Source organism: Arvicanthis niloticus, chromosome 22 (assembly GCF_011762505.2).
Source record: "Arvicanthis niloticus isolate mArvNil1 chromosome 22, mArvNil1.pat.X, whole genome shotgun sequence".
In the NCBI taxonomy this organism is placed as follows: domain Eukaryota; kingdom Metazoa; phylum Chordata; class Mammalia; order Rodentia; family Muridae; genus Arvicanthis; species Arvicanthis niloticus.
In genome coordinates, this window is record NC_133429.1 from 38260114 (window position 1) to 38285230 (window position 25117).

At 39.8% G+C, this 25117-nt stretch overlaps 2 protein-coding genes across 11 annotated transcripts in view; both read right to left on the reverse strand.

Moving 5' to 3' along the window:
• Window positions 1-2339, reverse strand: part of Kcnmb4 (potassium calcium-activated channel subfamily M regulatory beta subunit 4) — a 60619-nt gene extending 58280 nt beyond the window's left edge. The window contains exon 1 of one of the 2 annotated variants that reach the window (XM_076920265.1): window positions 1978-2329. In XM_076920265.1, the coding sequence (XP_076776380.1) occupies window positions 1978-2313 (336 nt within the window). In that variant the 5' untranslated portion in view covers window positions 2314-2329. Of the gene's footprint in view, window positions 1-1977 lie in introns of both variants that reach the window. The other variant, XM_076920266.1, reaches the window with a different exon arrangement.
• Window positions 2340-12981: 10642 nt separating this feature from the next.
• Window positions 12982-25117, reverse strand: part of Cnot2 (CCR4-NOT transcription complex subunit 2) — a 93820-nt gene continuing 81684 nt past the window's right edge. For all 9 annotated transcript variants that reach the window (XM_076920268.1, XM_076920275.1, XM_076920267.1 and 6 more), the window contains 5 exons: window positions 22456-22517; window positions 22316-22365; window positions 21116-21216; window positions 19604-19748; window positions 12982-14107 (listed from right to left, as the gene is read on the reverse strand). In XM_076920268.1, the coding sequence (XP_076776383.1) occupies window positions 14021-14107; window positions 19604-19748; window positions 21116-21216; window positions 22316-22365; window positions 22456-22517 (445 nt within the window). In that variant the 3' untranslated portion in view covers window positions 12982-14020. The remainder of the gene's footprint in view (window positions 14108-19603; window positions 19749-21115; window positions 21217-22315; window positions 22366-22455; window positions 22518-25117) is intronic.

Sequence of the window (25117 nt, forward strand, 5' to 3'; positions counted from 1 at the left end):
ATGGAGAGGTCATTCATCACCCTTCCGGACCATTAAATATGTCATTTTTTTCCCAGTTCTGACCATTTTGATTTTTTGTTTGATACTTCTTCAAAGCAACTATTGCCAAGTTCTTAACTGGCATGGGGGGTGGGGGGGGATGAGATTATTTGCAAGTGAAGAGAGTGAGAGAGAATGTTAATGTTACATAAAACATTGTAATTGCTTCCAAGTGATTTAAGAATCAATGTCCTAATGATTCCAATTTATTTCTGTTGCCAGGTCCTGCAAAACTGCCTGGAAACTTAAGTTGTCTTCTGTGTTAAATTCTAACTTGTCTATGCCAAAATTAGATATTAACCATGCAAGTCAGAATTTACTTTGTATGAATGTATATGCACATATATATACATACATATATATTTGATTAAACCACTCTCTCAAAAATAATTAACAGTGTTTCACCAACTGTGCCCACTCCTAAATGGCAAACTGCAGAGCACTTTCCAAATCACTAAATTACTACTTGACACCGTTTTTAGATATTTTTAATTTAATTCTGATTTTTAAAACTCTTTCTTAAAGCCATGAGACTTCTTTTTAAAGTCCCAAGCACTAAGCAGGTTAACTCACATCTGTTCTTGAGACCGCTCTTCTGCGAGAGCTTGTTCATTAGAGACTGTATTCCGAATGTTTATGTCTACATCGACTGTCCTTGTATTATCTCCATGTTTAAAGCAAATGACTCTCCGTGCATTAGCGGGAGACTTTTCCAAGGAGGAATCAATCATATTTCCAAAGACTAGTTTCTTCTAACTTTCCAAATGAGTGAGTGACGCCTGAGTCTCTCTGCACAGTGGTGGTGATCTTGTTTAAAATATAAATTCAGATTTCACATTAATGTCTCTCGTCACATTTTGAAAGAACGTGTTCCTGTGTGCACAGGATTCATTTTCTTTGGAATGATCTCCTGCTCGCCTTCCAGCACAGCCCTCACGAAGTAAAAGGAGTCAGTAACTTGAATAAATACACACAGCTTAGGCTGGCAGCAGAAAGGACCAAAGAGCCCTCCTGCAGAAGCAGGCGCACTGCAAAACTCGATTAGCTCTAGCTCGCGGACCGGACACTGCTTTTTATAAGCGCTTTCCAACCCCGGGGAAGTTTTCTGAGTCTCCCTCTCTGCTCTCCAGAGGCTAGAAAGTCCTAACCAGGTTTTATCTATTTTTTCCCTCTTTTTTTTTTTTCTCTCCCCTGTAACAACAAAAGAAGTTGTCAGGAAACCGCTGCTTGGTATATGTCATCAAGGGCTTTCTATTTTCCGTAAGTTGTTCTCCTCCTGCTCCTCATTGTCCCCAAACACTCAGAGTAAGGTTAGGACCCTCCAGCCTCCACCACAACCAAGCAAACCAACCCGACCTAATCAGAATTTCTTGGACTCCTCCTGATTGCTGTTGGCCCCACCCCCGCCCTCCCAAGCCCATCTTTAGACCTCAAGTTAAAAACCTCAATTTAGAACTAAAAGACAAAAGTCTTTTAAAGAACTTTCCAGGAGCGAAGAGATCCCTTTAACCCCACAGAGAAGGTCACGTCATTGGAAGTTCTTGAGGCCAATTGAAACTCAGGCAGCTGTTGGCCATATGCTGGAGTAACCTGGGTCCCGGGCCATCCCATGGCTAGGTTGGAAGGAAAAGTTAACTTTGTCTGTTCCTTGAGTTTAGACAAACCCGTCCTGCAGGCGCTGGACCTGGGTTTGCCAGGAGCTCAAAAATAAAAAAATCTAAGAACAGGAAAGATCAGTGTTTGCAGAAAGACTCGGGTACCACTGCCCAGCAGACAAACACACCCGGAGGACTGAAGCCCTGGGCTCCACGGATGCGTGCATGCACCTCATGCCTCGTATCCACTCCTAGCGAGGACAGTACACTCGATTAGGGGTCTAATCCGGACGTTGGCCGCGAACCTGCACTGTTAGGCGGGAGCTCCCGGGTGCTTGCTTACCTTGGGGTTGGTCAGGAGCTGGTGCTGGTCGCTGTGTAGCAGCGCCCTGGAGTTGGACTCGGAGGTGTTCACGTAGACCTGGACGCAGGGATACTGCGAGGTGCCCCTGCAGTCGGTGCCACAGGTGAAGGTGCACTCGAACACCTCGCCGATCTGCTGCACCGACAGCACCGTGCAGTTGGCCGCCGTGGCTTGCAGATCCTGCAAGGCGGGACTGAGCCAGCAGAAGCCGAAGATGAAGAGCGACAGGATGCCGGAGACGATGAGGAACAAGCCGAGCCGGATGCTCTTGTCTTCGGCTTCCGTGTACTCGTAAGACACCCTGAGCTTCGCCATCGCCCCCCACTCTCCACGGCTGGCGCGCTCCCCGCCCCCTCCCGCCCCCGGCGCCGAGCTCAACCGCCTCGGGCGGGAGGAGCCGCCGCCGTCGCCGCCGCCGCGCGACAGCAGGGGAGTGGGCGGCGAGGGGGCGCGCGCGAGAACAAAGGGGCCGAGGCCGGCGACGCCCCCGGCGGCAGCGACGGCGCTGCCCGCGGCCCGGCTCCCCGGTGCCACCGCTGCCTCACAGCGTCCCGCACCCCGGGGCTCCCCGAGCCCGCCCCCGCCCCCGCGCGCTCCGCGCCCCGCGCCCGCCTCCCCGCGCGCACCGCCCTCCTGCCATCGCCGCGGCCGAGCGCCCGGCGCCCCGACGCTGGGAGCGGCTGGGCTGCTGAGCCCGGGCTCCGCCGGGAGGGAGGCTGCTCCTCCCCGCCCTAGGCGCCGCCGCCCCTCCCCGCCCTGCGCCGCGCCCCGCAGTTCCCGTGGGCGAGCACCCGGGCCGCCGCGAGCTGCTCTCGGAATCCTCGCCAGATGCAACCTGGAGAGATGGCGGAGACGGCCGCGGCGAACGCTTAGCACCGAGGGAGCGTGTCTGGGGAGAAAGTTAAAAGAGGAAAAAAAAATTAAAGTGGGGGAGGATGGCGTGAGCGTGCACGGCGGGAATCTTAAAACTCTGATCCGGGGAGCTGCGGGGCAACGGGCGCACCGGCAAAGCGAGCTCGGCGGCGAGCGACAGAAGGCACCCCGGCACGGACGCAGGGAGATGCTCACCGGCGAGTGGCTGGAGCCGGAGGTCCCCGCGGATCTCACGCCGCCACGGGGCCTGTGCAGGCTGACACGATCGGAACCTTGAACGTCGGTGGACTTCTCTGGAAAAATAGGTCCCAGGCAGCGGGAACGACCCCTAGGGGTTGGACGCAAACAGGTGGCAGAGGCTTGCAACCTGAAAGGCGACGCCACTTTCCTGGCTTCAGGCTGTGGAGCGCTTACTCTGTTGGCCTCTTTAGGAATCTTGCCACCTTAGCCCGCCCCGAGATTTGCAGGTGAGCGTTTTCTGGACCGCGGCTTGCAGACACTTTGGAACTGGTACAGTTACAAGAGTTAGCAGTTAGAGTTTTGCTGTTAGTCCTTCGCCTTTCTACTTCGTCCTTGCTACTTTTGTATATCAACCCTGTCGGTGTACACCTTCAGCTTCTATTCTGACTTTTGTAAGTTTTAAACAACTTTTTATCTACATTTTTTTTAATCATAAAATCAAACTTGAGAACTGTTTCGAGCTACGTTTGGAAGAATAAAGTTTTTTTTTTTTTTAAACTTTCCCTTTCTTGTCTTGCAAGTCCTAGATGAATGAACTCAGGTTCCCGATGAACAACAGTTGCCAAATCATGGAAATGTTAAGCCCACTCTACCAGACTTCAAACACTTTAGCTGGTACTGACTAAATACATTTTGAGAGAGTTCTGACAGGTTATGCTGACATGTATTTTGCAAGCAAGCAATGGGAAAAGGAGACCTTTAGCGTCTGGTTTTTGTAATGAATAAAATGGCTGCAGGATTTGGAAAACTTTAAAATCACAAAGATGTTATGTCTCAGTGTCTTCTACGTTTTAGAGCAGTCACTGCATTTTATTTTATTTCTGCCTGAGATTTTTTTTCCCCTTGTTGTTGTAAAGGTATTTGTTAGGGACACGTTGACTATAAAGAAAAGTGAGCTCAATGATTGAACCGTCTTAACCTGAAATCACAAATCTTCGCTGAGTGTTTTCCTTCGACAGATTCCAGATGCCAACCCTCATTTCAAAAAGGCAACCTCTTCCAGGACTGGAAGATGGGGATGAGGGGTGGGTGAATGAACACGAAACAGGACCACTAAGACTGAGGGACTAAATAAAGTAATTGTTTTCATATCTAGGTTGTCTTCTGTCTTAGTCGAAACATATCTGAAGACTTCACAGATTAAATCAACTATTTTTACTTTTGAAGGATGCACTAGAAATACGTGTTAGTTTTCTACTTGTGGTAGGGCTGGCTTGTAACATTCCCACGAAAGGCTGGATATACTTGTTATACTTGGATATACTTGGATATACTTGGATATACTTGGATATACAGAAAACAGATCATCATTGACTTTCAGCCAGAAGGGCCGTAAGAACTTTGGGGACCTCAGGAAGGTTGAGCCACAGGGCAATGTGGCACCTTCTGTTCCCAGAAGGGCAGAGACAGCACAGGAAAGGAAGCTTCCTATGAATAGCATGCCATCCACAGAAACTAAAAGGCACACTGTTTGGCACCAGACTCCCTCACAGAATACTGTTGTCTCCATGGTTCTCTCATGACAGCCAGAGCAAGCCACAGTGAACTTTCATTTAGAACAGCAAAAGCTTCCCAAAGAAGAACATTCAAGTTTGCTTTGTAATCAACGCTCTACAAAACCTTCTGTGGCTTCTGTTAGAAGTGCGGCATCCGATCTCCATGTGTACGCAGGCCCTTAATAACATAGGAGTGAAGCATGTTGTTCCTGTTCGTTGTTTCCAGAATCAGCACATGATGGAGTCTTTCTGTAACAAACTTAGTAAACACATGCATAGCTAACTACACAGACTAGAAAAGCCACATTTGAACAACCTTTTCATTAAAATTCAGATTCTGGAGACGTTTGAAACATTTGCAACTAACTATAATATGAGAGGAAGAGACTAGTGATCCAACACAATCATATAGAAATCCTATTTTCCCAATTCAGGCATAACTAGGAAGTTAGAGTTTCTCTTTATTTAATCTTAACTTTAAAATATCTAGTTTGGGGACTGGAGAGATGTGATGGTTTGTATATGCTTGGCCCAGGGAGTGGCACTATTAGAAGGTGTGGACTTGTTGGAGTAGGTGTGTCATTGTGGGGGTGGGCAGTGAGAACCTTCTCCTAACCATGTGGGAGCCAGTCTTCTCCTAGCAGCCATCAGATGAAGATGTAGAACCCTCAGCTCCTCCTGTACCATGCCTGCCTGGATGCTCTACCATGCTCTTACCTTGGTGATAATGGACTGAACTTCTGAACCTGTAAGACAGCCCCACTTAAGTGTCATCCTTATAAGAGTTGCCATGGTTATGGTGTCTCTTCATAGCAATAAACACTAAGACAAGAGATGACTCAGCAGTTAAGGGCAGGTACTGCTCTTACAAGGACTTGAGTTCTATACCCAGCACCCATGAACGCAGTGCACAATCACCTGAAACCACAGCTCTGGGGATCTATACTTCTGTCATCCATGGGTACCAGCTCTCACATACAAGACCCACACATACATGTTATTAAAAATAATAAAATTTTAAAATAAGGGTTGCAGGGGACCGAAGAGATGCTTCAGTGGTTAAGCACACTGGCTGTTCTTCCAGAGGACCAGACTTTGATTCTTAGCACTCACTCATGGCCACTCACAACTCATGGCCACTCACAACAGTCTGTAACCCCAGCTCCAGGGGATCCAGTGCCCCCTTCTGGACTCTGCAAGAACTGTATGCTTGTGATGCACATACATGCATGCAAGCAAAACATCCATATACTTAAAATACAGAGATTAACTTTTAAGATGTTTTCTGTTTTACTAAAAGTGATTTTTCGCCTGCTATGATCAAAAAGCTAACTTTTTTTTTGTTGTGCCCCATTGCTAAATGTTTATCTCCTGAGACTTTAAATTTGAAATAAATTTCCAGCCATGAATATTACCTAGTTCACCGAGCATAGAACTACTGAGAACACTACTACTTCTAGATACTTAGAAACAATTAGTATGAAACTAACCCAGAAGCCCCCTAAGACCTTGCATTTCACTGAAATGGCAAATATTTAAAAGTGATGTATTTTTTAAAGTTTTGAAATTTGTCTGTACACAGGCAAGGCACAGATAAGCAAAATCCCAAATGCAGAAAATGTAATTGGCTTGTATTGATTTTTAAATTAAAGGTCGAGAATTTCATATATGCATATGTTTTGATCAAACCCACCCTTCCCTCCAACCTTGCCATACCCCCTCCCCCAGCCTTCCTTTCCTTCCCAACTTCATGTACTCTTTTTAAACCCACTGAGTCCACTTAATGTTGCTGTATGCACACAGGCCACGCACTGGAGCATGAACAGCCAACAGTTGAGTCTGAAGCCCTGAACCAAACTGACCATCTCTCTTATCCAACAGCCATCAGTTGGCAATTGAGTTTCAGCTAGGGTGTGACATCACAAGCCTCTCCCACACCATTGCCTAGATATTAATATTTTAATTTAAAAAAAAAAAAACACTGCCAGTGTTAGAGTCCCCAAATTCTTACCATCTTTCATGGTCACTGATTTTTTTTTATAGGAGATACATATTTATGTGAAAAAAAAAAAAAAGGATATTAGCTTTGGCCCCAGCTTTAGCGGTAATTCATCTGCTATATAATTTCAAATGAAAGGGTTGGGGTAGAATTATTTTTTGACATTCTAGGATTAAAATATAAACTTTGTTACTCCAAAATTAAAAAGAAAAAAAAAAAAAACAAACCCCAAAACTTGTATTGCTATGTAACGAACACCTAGTCAAGGGTATTCTAAAATAATTCTCAAATACAGAGAACATCTCCCCACAGTGGCTAACAGGAGTGTGGGAGGATCCTTGGAGGCATGGACACACATTTACTGAATAACTCTACAAACTAGGTTTGCTCACAAACGGTCTAAATTAATCTCATGAGGGACAAGTTCAGAGATTAGCGTTTCCAAGATGATATATTAAAAATGAATTTCAAATACATTATATTCCAGGGTTGTTCAACATCTGCACGATGAAACCTATGAAGGGGTCAAACAGTAGAGGAATGCTGGGGCTCACGGCTTAATCTAGCCTCCATTTATCCCAAATCGTGTTCCTGCTTAACAATGTTGTTGAGACATGTTCCAGATCAAAGTAGTGTTTTGAGACAGAGATATTTAGTATTTAGACTAGATTCAAGCTACAAAGTAAGCACACACACACACACACACACACACACACACACACACACAAAGGATAAACAGATGCTGACCAAATTAACTAAATTATTCTAGAGTAGAAGGAAATCCTACCCGATTTATGTGGGAAAGAAGTTAATATTTCTAGTAAGATTTTCTTGCCTTTGTCTGGATACATCTAAGGATAGAAAACATTGACTCCTGTCATTTCTGCTGTCTTGGACTATTTAAAGAAGTAGAACTTTATCACAACTTAGTATTTGTGCCTTGCTGTAACATGGTCCTTGCTGTATCATCTGGTTGTATTTAGGGTAAAGACAGTTGTAAGAATAAAGCCTTAGAAACAATTGCTTCCTATTTAGATGTGCAGTCATTTTTCCCCCTAAGCCTTTTTTTTTTCTTCTGGTGCATTTTCCTGCTACTTTGGTTTCTTTTGATGTGATTTAGGACACTAAAGTTGTATACACTTACCTTAAATGCAAAGAAAAAGGATAATACATTCCCGGAAAGGAAACCCCACCTTTATGCTCTATGAAACAAGAGTCTGCACCTTCCTTTCCCACAGCATGTAATTTACAAACATTTCAGGGATAATGGACCTTGTTGAGGGCTGTCACTGTAAACGTAGAGAAGCCAGGGCAATGATTGGCTCATCTTCAGTAGACAATTCATATTCTGAATAGTATTTTGCAAGTCAACTAATTTAATATTCAAATTTTAGATCTACATTTAGAATGAACTAAGAATAACCCAAAGCTGCAGATAATGTAAATGTAGAAGTATTTCTTAAGCACAGTAACATAAATGGCATTTAAATAGAGGTATGTTTTATGTAATAGCATACATGAGGAATATTAATTGTTCAGACATTAAAGCATTCCCGTGACGTTTCTCTTAGGAGAAGGAAATATTTAACAACTCAAAACCAGACCAAATGAATGCATCGCTACATATGGTAATTAAAACTACATCTTAAAATAAATGTTCAGTATGCAACAGATTTAAAGGTAGCTTTTAAACACTGTGGCTGCCCCAAATCTTTATTTTTATACACAAGGAGATGAAACTATTTATGTCGTGCCTTCATGTCTTCTTATTGAAGTGTGTAATTTTGAAGGTTTTACCTAAGTTTTTCTTTTATATGTATCTAGAGGTCAGAGACTTAAAATGTTAAACCAACTTAGCCACTTGTGGAAATTCTATCACCCTTGAATTAAAGGCATTTCTTCCAAAATATCTGAATAACTCAAGTACTATCAAAATTATTTTAAGTATACAATAGAAACAAATTTTCTTGGAAAAAAAGTTCTTTATTATAAACTAAGCCAATTATGTGGCCAAGATGTCCCTTAGGTCAAATGTAAATGCAAACTACCAAAACATTTTATGAAATGTTTATGCAAATTAGGAGGTCAAGTCCTAGGGCTGGAGAGTTGGCTCAGTGGTAAAGAGCACTTGGGGAGAACCTAAACTTGGTTCCCAACACATGGTGTGGCTCACAATCATCCATAATCCAACAGTCGTCCAGACGTGGGTCACTGAACATGTAGACAGGTACATGTAGACAAAACACACACATGTAGATAAAACACTCATACACATAGGCCTAAAACTTAAGAACTTTTTCTCAACTGGTACCCTAAATGCTGCTTAAAGGAGTTAACAGATTCTTATCTAGCAATGTATCAGAAGATAGCTTAAAATAAGGCAGGTGCCTAATGCCATGGAAATGAAAAAAAAAAAAAAAAAAAAGGAATGCAAAATTGATCTGTCAGCCAATGCTTGTGTACTATTTACGCAAGAACTTGGATTGGCAACATAGTAAGTTATTTAAAATTTATAATTCCAATTTAAATGACTGGCAGAAAATTTTAATGATACATTTACACACAGAAGTACTTAGTATTATGTGGTCCATGAATAGTGAATTCTTACAAGCTTACAGCATTCAGAAAACACCAAACCCGAATTAATGAATTTTCAACTTTCACTTAATGAATACATTGATAATGTATGCAATTACTTTTAGCAGTTTTTATGCATACAAGTAAATCTAGCAAAAATATGCAGACACAGTAAAAGTAAACATTTTGCATTTTGTGCTTGGAAACCAGTTTACTTTTTTCCTGACCCGCTGATACAAAGACCTGGTCTCTCAGCGAGGACACTGGATGTTACGGGAAATACAAGTGAACACCTCTGGCATATAACCTTACTCTAATGCTAACTTTGTGTGAGTTCACCAGGACCTTAATCTAGTTAGTATGTATGCATGAAACCAAGAATAAAGTGGACAGGTGACAGTAACTTCATATGTGATCTGCAATGGCTTCCTGGCTTCTCCCATGAACAATAATTCTTTATATGGTCCTCAGGTGTATCATTTCAGAATTCCATTGCTTATGGTAAATCTCTATGGTAATTTCACTTCAAACAGACATTTATAAATCAAACTGAATGATCAATTTTCTTTTAAAATAGAAATATTGCTCAATCTAATTAATGTGATCTCTACTGTAGAAAATGGGAGATTGAACATGAATGTCATATATTACCAGTTTCAGCCTATTTACTTTGAAATAGCATAAACTGGCTCCTCCTTTCTTCAAATACATAAAAAAAAAACATATAACCTAATGAATGCTTCTAATATTTGTTGCTTATGTCTGCTCCTGTCAACTAAAGGGAGGAAAACGAAAATAACAAACTTAATTAAGTTTGCACTCTGACTTACCCACAAGTAGCTTAAGTAAAATGTCTCCATTCAGAGAAAGGATGTACTTTTCAGTTAAGATCTGACTACGGTCCCCAACTTTTGATTAAGTTTCCAGACATCTCAAATTGCTGAAATGAGGCCTGGAAGGTACTAAAGCCATCCTTTTACTACAAAAGTGTCAGTCTTGTCAATGGTGACTTTGATAATCGTCCAATTTCTATCTGACCACTTTGACTGAGGATGATATCCTGTCTCAATCGCCTTCCACTTCGAGAAGACAGCCCTCTTTTGAAGTTCCTGTATCTGAAGATAGCTGTGACATTTCACCTTGTTCTCTGGATTTTAGTTAAGGTCCCATGTTTTACCGACTCTAAAACATGCTTTGTGTTTGTAATTGTTTACAAATACCATTGTATTGTAATGCACTCTATAATGGGCTGTCTTTCATCTGAGACTTTCTGATGAGACTTGAAGAGTTTCTGGCTGATGTGCAGAAATACACTAGCTATTCCAATTCCTTGTTATGCTTTTTTCAGTTGGCCACAGGAAATTAACACTCAGTCCGGTGCCTTACCTCATACACAGAACTGTCCAACCAGTCCCTCATCCACTGTGTTCGATAAAGCCAAAAGCAATGCCTTAAAAAGCATGCAATCTGAGGCTCTGAATCACTGGCCTGGGGACACGGCTCCCAGGTAGAGCGTGCTGGCTCATCTAGCTTTATTGAAGCCCCATGCTTAAGACCAAGCACCAGAAAACAAAAACCATTTACTGTGGCTCCTATCACACTGATACCTTTATTTTATTGGCCCTTGTTAGCTCTTTTTGACACATACAGGAACACAGACAGCCTTGGAATTTGATACTTGAAGGGAAATACTGTTTCCAAAGCCTTTCTCTACAGTGTTAACTGTCCTTATTTCCTTTTGTAGTGATGACATCTGAAGATTTCTATAAAACGTGAGACACTAAAACCCACCTCATGATGCTTTGCATTTCTTTAAATACAAAACAATAATGTATGTAAAATTAGTATGTCACCTGGCAGCCAGAAGGCAGGAAAGGACACGCAACAAGCATCCAAACGAGCATTTGAACTGGACAGAACATTTCAGAGGTGTAACTTTCAGAACAGCAAGTCTTACCATATCCTGAGTACAACACACTTTTTACTCTGGCAGCAGAAATAGAATCATTTTGATTGACATATAAACCACTCTTAAGCCATGTTTTTTCGTTTTTGTTCAACCATCCAAGCTGAAAACTAATGATCTTGAGATAATGTATACCGCCTGATTCAATCTGATACTTAAAACTGCTGTGGCTTTTTTTCCTTTCAATGGATTTATGTGTTTCATCTTCCAAATCTGTTCACAGTATGATCCGAGTCACTGTTACATGCCTTTGGCAAGGGGAGCATGGTGACATGTCATTAGAACCTAAGTTTTTGAAAGTAAATGTAGCTCAATGTTTGCCTTGTCTTAGTCAATATACTTCTTAGTGTCTAATGTTTAGTGTGTGCAGTATCAGGGATTTTAACTTAGAGCCTCACATATGGAAGGGTCATATAGCCCCAGAGCTTAAAGATTATCTAGTCAGTAGATATTTCTAGGTCTTTATAAACCTCATAGACAAACAGTTGAGAATGTTTACATTCCTGTTTCTATGTGTGTTGTGTGTGTGTTTTCAGAAACTGTGTGCAGAAATGATGCTATGAATGTAAATATAAATGAAATGAGTCCTGCAGGGCCAGGCTCAAATGCCTCATGTTTTACCGGAAAGGGGTAAGACATCGGAAGACCTGTCTGGATATGAAAGGATTCAAGGGTATATCAACTTGATGGTTCACAGGAAAAAGTTGAGTTTTGAAAGCTAAGTGAACATGTTCAAGATTTTTATGAAAATCAAATTAAAGCAAAGAATTATTTCAATGCCTAAATGATTTAATTTGTATATTTTCAAACTGAAATAAAAAAAAAAATACCATCATCAACAAGTATTAATAAAATACCTGTGGATAAGCAGTTGGCTTTTGTAGATAGTGTAAGATACTTTCAGCTCTTAAGGAAGGTTACCCTGAAGGAAATTTTCAGCAAAAAACCCTTCAGGAAATCTATGTTACAGTGTACCTCAAGTACAGATCTTTGCATTCAAGTAGGTGAAGGATTGCTTTTTACAGAGTATTAGCTTCTGTTCAACAAAGCCAGTCACAGCTCAGTGACAGTTGTGGCCAGCGCGTACCCATTTGCTTCACGAGGGGAAATGAACTACATGGCCACGAAAATGGACAGAAATAAAATTAAGGGGGAAATGTGAAATGTATATATAGTTTCAGCTAATTTCTTTGTATGTAGGATGGAATTTCAAAAGCACTTTTTAAATTGGAATTTGAAGTCAAGTTGACCTCTGACATCACCATATTGTAAAAACCAAACCAAACCCCAAACCCGTTTAACAGGCAACTTTCCTTAATTTTGATGAATCTTGACTCTGAAATAAAAAGAACTTGGAAAACCTGAAGTGTCCAGAATTAGACCCATCATGATGAAACGAGCTGTGTTATCTAGATATGTCAATCACATGACCGTGATTCAGCGTAAGAATTCGGTCACCTGCAAATATGAACCATCCACCCAGGTCTGCAAGCTGAAGGTAAATTTCATAATAAATCTCAAAGTTCTATCACAAAATTCCTTACCAATTTCTCACAAAATAAACTCTCTGGTTGGGTCCCACCCTGGGCGAGTGACTGCTAACTTGCAGTGTAGCCACCGCGTACCCAATGTTCCCCTAGGTTAATGCTGAGGGCACCATCCTAAGTAAAGGGTCCAGTGTGGAACCACTGACAGATTTGCTGACAGCTGAAAAGAGGAGGACGATGGGAATTTAGTCGCACCATTCAGTGTATTTGTAAACCTGAGGTTTTTTCTGTGTTTTCATGTTGAAGAAGAAATGTCACAATTTCAAATCAAAGTCAACACTGCAGTGAGGAGAGCTTTTCTACTTTATTACAAAGAGAAGAAGCCTTTATGTGGTCAGAAAATACAAGATTGATCTTTTTTCTCTTCCTATGAAACGCTGCTGTTCAAACAGCCAGAGTGAATTGTCTCAGGTCACGTCTTGGAGCCCCATCACATTCACTTGGGTATGGATGTCCTTGGCTGCTGAAAATCTGGCCCTTTAGTGCGCAGGGCGACAAAGTCCCCTGACCAGCAGTTCCAGAATGTCCCATTTTCATATATTGCATCCATGCACACCTCCTAAAAATGAGGTACAGCAGGGCAAACATTTTCCAAAATAGATGTCATATATATAATATATACACATTCGTACATACATACCTTTATTCATGTGATGTCCAAAATTTAAAAAAAATGTACACATTTATTACAAAATCGTAACAAAGACTGGACAGTGTTTTGCTCATTCTGGAAAGATGAAGCTCAGTAACAGCACAGCCCTGGAGCCACCAGAGACTGCGGTAATCTCTCTACAGTCATATTCTTGCAGTGAGCCTGGCGAAACTGCCTTTCAGAAACAGAAGGGGAAGGAAAATGAAAGAAGCAGACCTTGCTCATCTTTCCAAATGAAATACGAGAAGGATCTTCACATAAAAATGCACAAACATCTGTTCTTTTATTACCAATAGTGCTACAATGAACAATGCAAATTTTGTGGTCTAATTTTGTTGAGTCTTTTGTGGGTTTTCTTTTTTACATTTAAGAAACTAAATGGTAACTTCTGTCAGTGTACTTGCTTGTCTTTATAGACCCAAGTCTGTCTGCTGGCAAAAAGAAAATAAATGAAAAAATTAAGACCCTGCTCAAACTAGAGAAAACAAATTACAAATTTAGTTGTTGGGCAGCACATAATTGGTAAGGCAGGACCTCAAATGGTGACCCTTTACGTAAGCCAATAGCCAGATCCTCAAGGAATTAAAACCAGGGTGCCTGAGCCACATCAGTTCTGCAGTTATGTCGAGTGTTGTGCTGAGACAGCCATACCCCAAGAAGAGGGAAGTCTTTTTAGAAGGCTTGCTGAGCAGGGTTGTAGTTGAAGGTGGACGGCAGGTGAGGCCGCTCTTCTAATTTGTCATATTCCAGATGGAACTCCTACAAAAGAACATCAAAACTGACAATTCAAATTACTCCATAGTGCTCTTTTTAAAAACATTTGCTGTATGTGCGTGCAGGCAGACACAGACAGGCAGACACAGACAGGCAGGCAGGCAGGCAGGCAGGCAGACAGACAGACAGACAGACAGACAGACAGACACACACACACATTGCATGGTATAGGATTTGTACCACATGTGTTCTGGGAATCAAACTTGGATAGGTCATTAGTCTCCTTGGCAACAGCCTTTCCCTCTGTGGCAACTCACTAGAGTAAGTGTCTTTTTTAAGGTTTTCTTCCCCTATTGGTCAAAATACATTTTCTATATGAACAATTAAAACAAGTCCACCTAAGAGAAAACACACACACACACACACACACACACACACACACACACACACACACACACACTACCTCCTTCCCCTTTTAAGTAAACAGTCCAGACAACAGCAGTACCCTCTGCGTAGTATCTGGTGGGTACACAGTATAGACTTCTGAATGTAGGCCCAGTAACTCAGAAATGTGTGTTCATAAAAGTTCTGAGCAAATTTTACTTAGAAATAAAAAGTGAAATTATTATAGCTCAAATGCAAGAGACTGAAGATTACGGGGTGTTTAAATAAAGCATTTCAATAAAGTACAAAAAATAAAACCCAAATAAGAAAAAACCCTGACATTTTGTCCATGTTTAAAATGAGACACGTCCCAATATCCCTTAACGACAATTTTTTAAAAAAGCAAAGTTATATTCTTTTATTTATTTATTTATTTATTTATTTATTTATTTATTTATGTATTTAATGTGTATTGATATGCCATTGCTCTCTCTGGACACACCAGAAGAGGGCGTCAGACCCCATTCCAGATGGTTGTAAGCTACCATGTGGGTGCTGGGAATTGAACTCAGGACCTCTGGAAGAGCAGACAGTGCTCTTACCCACTGAGCCATCTCGCCAGCCTGCAAAGTTATATTTTAACTTCACTAAAATCTCAGGAAAACAAAGATCTGAAAACACACACATCTCAAGAACTCCCATTTCATAAATGGCAGATAATTTAACAGTCATTTAAAACTAGATAGTGGAAAGCTAACTGGATGACTGATTTCAGCCAAACAGTTTTTTAAACTGGCTTTGTTTCTACTGTAGATGCCTATTTGTGGGCCAGACAAGCAAGAGCACAGTGCATACACAAGCTGGTTTCCTGCTTCCCCTTAGAGCTTGGCTCAGGACCCCTGCTGGCTTGTTGGCAAGCATCTGTACCACAGAGCCATCTTGCTGCCCCTCCCCACTCTCTAAGACAAGGTCTTGCTGGGTAGGTTAGCCTGGCTTTGAAACTCCCTACATAACCCCAGAGGCTCCAAACTCCTAATTCCACCCACCCAGCCTCCTGAATACCTGGGTTACAGGTTTGTGCCAGCACCTGGCTTCAAGTTTTAATATTTAAGAATATAAGTTTTCAGGATCAGCACTAGAGATGCAAATATAACTGTATACTTAAAAACAAAACCAAATACCTCTGTAACCACAAAAAGGAGATGCTCTCAATCATTCATCCTGTGACCTGAATCCAAAGAGCAGTTACTCTGAATCTCACTCAAGTTTTTAACCTTCAACATACATTATCTCCTGAAGATTAACCGAGTAGCATTTATTTTACTGTGTTTGGTATCAACCTGACTCTGTAATGGATGTTTCCACTATTAAATTAAATGAAGTTTTCCATAGTTAAAATGAAAGCCTAGGGACCAAATCAAGTATTCACAATTCGAGACATCACAGTAACAATTAGACACACAACTTGTCAGCCTAGTGTGAAGTACAACTAAAGACAAAGCTGTAGTTCATCTAATCTTTTTAGGTATCTTGGGAAGTAGATATTCAAATCCCCATGAAGACATACTGAAGACTAGGATCCAAACTCAAAAAGGTCTGTCTTAGTATAACATGTGATGGTTTTATGAGTTTTTATTTAATATTTTTAATACAAGACTCAAAACAAACTTACTTCATTATACCCTCCAAATTAACTTTAAAAACATTATGTGCCTTCAAGAAGGTTTATAAAGGTACTACACAGTGACAGTATTCTTTAAAAAGAGCCCTGTCACAGGGCTGAGAAAGGCATAAGGCTCCCCAGCAAGGAGGAGCAAACACAAGAGCTGCCCTCCTTGGCTCCCGCCCACGCCCCGCCCACTCATGGCCAAAGTTGAGTATCACAGTGAGCAAGAATCTTCCAGCTGAACCATGCTTTGAGATGAAAATGCATATTGCTTTCAATAATACACAAGCTCTAGAAAGCTCACCTGCAATTGTAATGAATGATAAATTGTAAGACACACTTCATCCACACCGGCAAGCTACACTGTTTTATTACCACTAAAACTAATTAACCACATCAATGTTAATGTTTCCTCCTACAAAGTATTTTTTTAAAAAAAGACTAGTTTAAATCTAGGGAGCATAAATACTTTAATAGTTAAAATATTCAAGAGATTAAGAAATTATATAGGTCAAATCTTGTCTAATAGCAAATATCAAGAGAAGTATTGGTAATTTTTTTGTCTTGTCTTCCATATATTTTTATTCTTCTTGAAGTCTTTCGTCATTGTTACCTCTTTGCTCCCTAACTTGATCATCTATAGTATGTCTTTTACATGTCAATGATATCCACACAAACTATGTATATACTCTTGGATAGAATGCAGAAGGAAATTGCCTTGTCTATCACATCTAATGCTTAGAATAGTAAGTGGCCCTTAGCAACAGTACATTAACAGCTTATGAATGAATACAAACCAGCCTTCTGTGGTGGCTTGAGGAAGAATGGCCTGCACAGGCCTACAGACCTGAATGCTCGGTCACTAAGGCGTTCGACTGTCTGACAGCTGTCTGACAGGATTCAAAGGGTGAGGAGTGCGCACTCACTGGAGGAAGTGTGTCACTGGGAGTAGCCTTGGAGGTTTCAAAAGCCCTTGCTAGGCCCAGTCCCTTCTTCTTCCTGCTGCCTACGGATCAGATACAGGCCTCCCAGCTCCTTCTCCTTATCTGCCTGCCTTCTGCCATGCTCCCTCTCATAATGATGGACTGATTCTGAATCCTAAGCCAGTCCACAATGAAATTCTCTTTTATAAGAGTTGCCATGATCATGGTACCTCTTCATAGCAACTAAGATATTTTCTTTATGGAGTTTAGAAACAGAACACTTAGGTTTCAAGGCATACTTTAACATCATGTATTGTTACACGGTCTATGAACATATTTGTTTTTAGTGAAAATTTTTGTTACAGCATAATGATTTTTAAATCTTAAAAAGAAGAATTCTAGATGCATGGAAAGCAACATTTTCATGACTCAGTTTTCCTATTAAGAAAATTAGGCTCAGTTATTAGGAGCACTGGCTGCTCTTCCAGAGGACCCAGGTTCAATTCCCAGAACCCACATGGTAGCTCACTGCTCCAGTTCCAGGGAATCAAACACCCTCACACAAACATTCGAGCAGGCAAAACACCAATGTACATAAAAATTAATTAAAAAATAGAAACAGGGTTCCCCCCCCCCCCCCACAGTTACTAAGTAGACTTGACTTTACACACTGGACTCAAAACAGCATTTATAAAAGTACTGCTGTCATTGTTCTAAGCTAACAAAATACTAGTTTTCTCCTAACTACAATAAGTTCATACTTAAATTTTAGGAAGCAACACAGTATGTTAAAGCTGGTTTCTAGAAATACGTGAAGAAATGCATATATAGTTTATGCATATATAGTTTATTATGGCATCTACTGATATGCATCAGTAAAATTAATGAAAATAATCACCTATATCAAGCATAAAATATATTATGCACCAGAAATCCTGCAATATCTGTCAGCTTAAGTTAAGCCAAAAGAAGCCTGCAACTTGAAATCTTTGAGAAAGCTATAGGTAGCTAATAAGGAAGGCTCCATCACCTGAAAATGAACAGGAAAAACTTTTACTTAGTAGTTACCTATGTAACCTATATTAGCAAAATTACAGAAGATACCACATCCTGCTAATTATTTAGAGTCACTTTAAAAGAAAGAATGAGCAGACAAAATGTGGAAATTGTACTTGTTATTATTGCTAATTGTTTTGAGATAGGGTCTTACTGTACAGCCCTGAGCGACCTAGAACTCACAGGTCTGCCTGGCTCTTAACTGTCACAGCGTTACAGCCGTGTACCACTATGCCCAGCTGTACTGTTAACTAAAGTTCTGAAAAGAAATAACAGACTACCTAGAACTGAAGGCCATTCATGTCTGAGGGTAAATGACTCTGATTAGTAGTCTACTTCTCCAACAGTGTGGAGTGATTGAGAAGGCACAGAACCTACGTAACAGCCTCCACTTGTCCAGTGCCTTACAGACACAGTACATCACTACTGATCACACGAGTTCCTATTTTATCTTCACAAACAAGACACTTAATCAAAGTGGTAACCGAAGAATACACACTCTGAAACTAAGACATCTCCACTACTTACAACTGTTGAGTTGACAGGTACAGTCTAAAGACTGAGCACTCCTCACACTGCCGTGGAGAAGCCTAAAGACAAACACCTAAACCAAACCCAAAGCAATTTTTACCCTCTTTTGTATTTTCTATTGGGCTCATCTTTTTCCATTTCTCTAAGCTTAGAATTTCCAGAAGGTCAACCTTTTCCATGGTTTATATCTGGTAACACTTCATACTGTCTCCTTAAAATGGAAACATCCTATCAATCTAGTACAAAAGCATCAACTAAAATGCTGCCCAAATTTGTTTTTAAATTTGTTAGAAATACTTTTCTTCTGTTGAAATTTACATTAAAAACTGCCTCATACTTTTGTAATACTAACAGTCAATCACTCAGAGAAACGGAGTTGGAATTCTCTGAAACAAAATGTAGGTCATGTTTACCTCACGCTCACGGAGAAAAGCATCAACTACTATACTCAAATGTAAAGTGTCTACAGACAAATCTCACAACTCAAAGGGACGAATGTTCTTTGACAAGGCGATTTTGTAAAAAACCAAAGTTACAAACCAAAATGCAACTAAATAAGGAATGTTCCCTACCGCCCATTCCCCTTCAATGTTTATGCACAGGAGTGACCAACAGTACACGTCTGCAACTCTCCTGCACTGACTCATCTGCAAATCAACAGTCAGCGACCTTTCTGCTTTAAAAAAAAAAAAAGATATGAAACTATGTGACTGGGTGAGACTGTAAGAGAGTAGCTTTATTTAATAATTTGGCACTCATAAAATATTTCAAATATTAAGAATTCTTACCCTAAGTCATAGAAATCTCTTACCAAATTTAGTAATTTTCCTATTAGTGAGATGAGCTAGCCGGTTTTGGACACTCTTATGGGGGTTGACAAGAATCTAACATGTTATGTGCCAGACCTATTTTATATATTAGTAAGCCCAGCACATTCTTTAAAGTCTATGTCCATACATTTTGCATATGGGAAAACTATACCTTAGCTACTTTCCTCCAGTTGAGACAGTCAAAGAAGTAGTAGGTTCCCCGCTCATACGTGTTGGTTTTCATCGTTGGCTCCATGCCTGGTGCCCTAGTAATCCATACCCGCTCCTCCTTGTGGTATCTCCAATCACGGTTAAAACTTCAATTAAAAAAAAAAAAAAAAAAAAAAAAGTAATTTCTCCTGTGACCCACATAAAACCAGAAGAATTATGCATAAAATATATACATCTGGAGACTTCTATATCTGGCTCTGCTATTGAATGCAAATATATCAAGATAATTTCTTTTGTTCCAAAAGTATATTCTTTAATACACATTAAAGTTGAATCTGCTTTATATAGATATAACATTTTTAAAAGTATATAAGCATTTAAAAGATATATAATAAAATGTGGCAGACCAAACAAAGATACAAAATACTGAATAATAGAAATTGAAGTATATAATAAAACAACAACCCATTGCGATTTATTACTAGGTAAGTTATTAAAACACCCATTTGAATTGACTAAATTCACAGTTTTATAGCTATGATAATAGAATATCCATTTGTAAAGTTTAATTTTTAAATTTAAATAATAAATTGCCAGAATCTAAAAGGATACCATCAGAAGCCAGGTACATGATACCTAGCACTTAGAAACTGGGGTAGCAACAGCCAGAGGGACAGACAACAAACCCATGTAAATACATGCTTTCCTATAAACAATTCAGTAGTTCACAGACATAGATGACATGACAAAAAAAGCCAATTACAGATGGATGAGGCAGTCAATAAATTTATTTATTAGGATATAGGTGTTAACCTTACTTCACAAAAGCGAGAGGGAAATGGGAAAAAAAAATAAATTCTCTCAATATAAAAAATGAGAAATATAAAACACTTACAATTTAGTATCTAAAGACACACACATGCAGGATATATATATATATATATATATATATATATATATATCACTGATTTATATATATATATTTATATATATATATAAATCACTGATTTATATATATATATTTATATATATATATAAATCACTGATATGTATCAAATAATGAGACTCTGTGTCTATGCAACAGGAACATCTGTTTCTACAAGAACCACAACCATGAGTCCTGGTTTATAAAACTCATGTTCAAAAAACAACTCACCACGAATGTCACTTCAGATAGCTCACATCAAGTTTGAAATTCTTTTTATATTACAATGATTATAAAGCTATAATATGCTTTCAAAATAAACAAAATTCATTTTACTAAAAATGAAAATAATTCAAGTTCTCCTCTTTACACTATTCTGTTGTCATGGTCTAGGAACAAAGCTAGTGTCTGGAGCTGTCAGCCAGGCGCTGCACCCAACAACATCCCTGCAAATAACTTCAATCTCATGGAATGGAGAATTTCAATAAAAAAACCCAAAAAACAAACCCATAACCATCATCATTTTAAAAACCTTAAAAATATCCAAGATATGCTAGAGGAGAAAGTGATATGATACGTTGAACATACAGCTCTACTGCAGCTAAGAGTTGTAATACATCCCCGCCGTTCATGTAATACAGATAGAAGAGGAGGTCTTCTCCGTATCGGCCAAGCTTGATTGCAGCCAGCTACAAAAGACAAATTATGCTAAGTTGTAAAATGAATGTGAAAATTAAAAAAACAAAAACAAACAAAAACAAACAAACAAACAAAAAATGCTACCACTAAAATAAAAACTGGAAGGATGAACAGAAATCCTTCAATTGGCACAGACAGCTATCATTTAAATAAACAAGGCTATTTGTTGAACCCCAATCCTAAAATAAAGAATGAGAGTATGTAAGTATCCCATGGAATTCCAGCTACACAGGTTTATAAGTGCTAGCTGAATCTACATGCAGAGTGATTAACAAATCATTTCTTTCTAGACTATCACATAGGATACGCATAAAAATCAGACAGTACTCATATTTTGTTTAAATGAATGCCTAAAAGATAACCTTTTCACATTTCCTACCACAATGCAGAAAATAGCCTACAAAACTATATAAACCCAGGATCTCATGCTCACCATGAGATCCTGGTCATGCTGACCAGTTCTCATGCCCACAGAGCACCTGGAATATCTACCTAAACACAGGGCCTACCTGAGAAGTTGGCCACAGTCAGTCACTCGGCTTTTCTGCACACCCCGGGAAGCACAGGTCCCTCCCCCCCTTTCTCCCTCCCTCCCCAGTGCTCTCTCCTATTCTGCTGGCAGTTGTGAATGCATGCTGTTCTCCAGGACTTTTTACACAGTCTAAGGAAAGGCTGTAACTGTGGCCTCAGGTCTACAGTACAGGTGCAGCACAGACAGTGGAAAAGGTCGAATAACTTCAGAAAGGTGTTTGTGGTTTGTCCCATTAAAAATGTTTTAACTGAATAAAATCTCTTATGAGTTAGGGCATAAAGTAAGGATGTCAGGAGGGGAATCCCCAATTTTTTTTAAGTTAGTTTATTTCCATTCACTATGGTTACAATTATTAATCACTGGAAATATTTTATCATTCCTAACATTGTTTTGTTTAAAATAAATAAGACCTATAGCATATTATTAATAAAATGATTATCCATGTGAATGGCATATAGAAGCACATCCCTAAGATTGCTAGTAGCAATGCCATCTGAACCAAAAGTGGTACCAAGACAGTAGATAAATGTATGTCAACAACAGAAGGCTACACTCACCTTATCCCTAATGTGAATGTTTGTTAAATACTCTGATGGAACATGGAAGTCTGCATAATAAAACAACAAACAAGAGTGTTATTAACTGATTCTTAGAAAGTACCTTTTAGACAATTCTAAACACAAACAGATTCTCTTACCTATGTCTTGAGGTCGACAAGGTGAAGAAGCCCAGGGTGATGCAAATTTGGGGTAGAGATTTCTGAACAAGTAAAAAAGAAGTCACTTTAACGAACAAAGTAAAAAACTGTATTTCTAATGTAATGGAAAATGGGAAAAAAAAGAATTCAAATAAAAAATAAGCATCCTTCCTGGTTCCCATTCTTGAATTTCTTGTAACTTTATAGTAGAAAAATAACAGGAGTGCTACCTTTAATATCCCACCAATAGAATATAAAGCACAGCATGTGTGCACGCGCGCACGCACACGTACAAAATTTAAATGGTCTACTTTAAATGAGCTGTAATTAACAATGTTTTAAGTCATTTCTACACTACTCTCCAATTATATTACTTTCCATGTCCACCACACTCAAAACTGCACTGATGAAGAGCAGGTTTCGCACTCACTAAACATGTATGTGACTGCCTATTCTAGGCACCTGGAACTGTTCAAAGTGCTCTGAAGAAGTGATCAAAATGAAGACTGCTGATACTGGAAAACTTACTTTCTGTTTAAGCGTATGACTAACTGGACACTGGCAGATAATTCGCATAATGGATTAAATAGGGTGGTCAGTTTAAGTCAGATTTGGCAAGCTTAGATGTAAACAAATAGTCAAGTATATGAGAGCAATAATCACAAGTAATTACCTAGTAGAACACTGTATTAGTCAAGGCAAATATTAGAACAACTAAAGCAAAGACATGAGAGGCAGAGGAAGGCAGCCAGTGAACAAAGGGAAAAGCTTCTGAGGTGGAGTTAGAAGAAAGAAACAGGATGATATGGACACTGCAGGGCTGATATTCAGGGAGTTTTACATTAGGACAACAAATCTGTACTTGGTACTGAGCACAGAAAGAAGTATCTTGAGTGCTACGTAAAGCTGTACAAAAAGTGCAAGAAGAAAACCAAGAATCCCTGCTGTGATACACTGGCAGACTATTCAGGCAACAAGCCACAGTGGTAGCAATTTCATGAGAATATGATTGGATTGCCTATCTATTTGAGAGGGCTGCATCTGAGAGAAAAGGAGAGACTTAAGAACAATGTCAAGTTTCTCAAAGTATTAATGAAGACCAAGAAACCTTAGACACAGTGTAGGATAACCCAAATCTTAAAAAGCTATTTAGCTAGTTCAAGAAAAAAGTCTGGGAATATGTGTTTAGAATTTTCAATCTATGTCATCCTTAAAAGCACAAGTCTAGATAACATCATCAAGAGGACAATCCAAAGGTCAAGAAGAGGTGGTATGAGCAAGGGCAACTGAGGGATGAGCCCATGTTATCCGGTACAGATGACATCCTCAAAATCACATGAGGAATGAGCAGGGAGAGAAAGTGGTAATGTTCCTGGAACAGTTTAGTGGGATCGTGGGAAGAGAATCCTAGCAAAAATGGGTTTAACAGAATGAGAAAAGACAGATTAGAAAAATCAAAATAATTCATTTGAGATGGTTTGCTTCAAAAAAAAAGAAAAAAATGAATTAAAAATGTGATAACTTCAGCCGGGCGGGGTGGAGCACGACTTTAATCCCAGCACGTGGGAGGCAGAGGCAGGTGGATTTCTGAATTTGAGGCCAGCCTGGTCTACAGAGTGAGTTCCAGGACAGCCAGGGCTACACAGAGAAACCCTGCCTTGGAAAAAAAAAAAAAAAAAACAAAACAAAGTGATATCCCAAAGGCGGCTGAATCAAGATAATGTATTTTGATACAACTGGAATAATAAGTTTCTCTGTATTTGACTAGAAATGACAAAACAGAAATGTTGTAAGTTGAAAGGAAGTCATGGCATGTGCCTGTAATATCATCACTCAGACAGAACAGGAGTGCTTAGTTAAGGAGCCACCCTGGAATACACCAGTAAGACCATTTCCAAAGTCCTGGGGGAGCTGGGGTGACAACAGAGCTCAGGGGTAGAGCACTTGCCCACTAAGTACAACACTGGTTTGAATGCCAACACTAGGGAAAGAAGAAAAAGTTCAGATTCACCCTCATGAGTTTTTACAAAGTTTTAAGTAGGAAGCATGAACCAAATACTTTGGCAAGAGCAAGTCAGATTTAGATTGGTGGCAGGTCATTAGGTTTGGTGGCAGGACTAGGTTAATGCCCTCTTCTATTTGCTTACACTTGTCTTTGTAAAGTAGAAATAGAAGCCAGGTCATTAATAGAGCTTTGGAAGGAGGAAATGCTATTACTGGCTTGATGAAATGCAAAACAGTCACATAGGATAACAGCAGCAAAAAACCAACCAACCAACCAACCAACCAACCAACCAACCAACCAACCAACACAAACACACTCAAAAGCAAACAAAAGGTTCTGAAAGGATTAAGTCATCCGGTAGGAGTATAGGTAGGAGTATATCTGTAAATTTTTGGACTCACTTTTAAGCTCCTGAGCATGAGTGTGCAGCAAGACCAGAGAATGAAATTATGCTTTTCTGTAGTCCAACCAGAAGAAGATGGCCAAGAATGAAGCAAACAGATATAAGAGATACAGACTCTGAGATGGAAGTATGATTAGAGGTGAGAAGGGCAGACAGTTCAAGGTTGCCTAAGTGAGCAATTATGACTGATCATAAAATTTAATGGTGAGAAGGAAGTAAGCTCATCAAAGAGGAGATAAGAACACTGAGAAAGG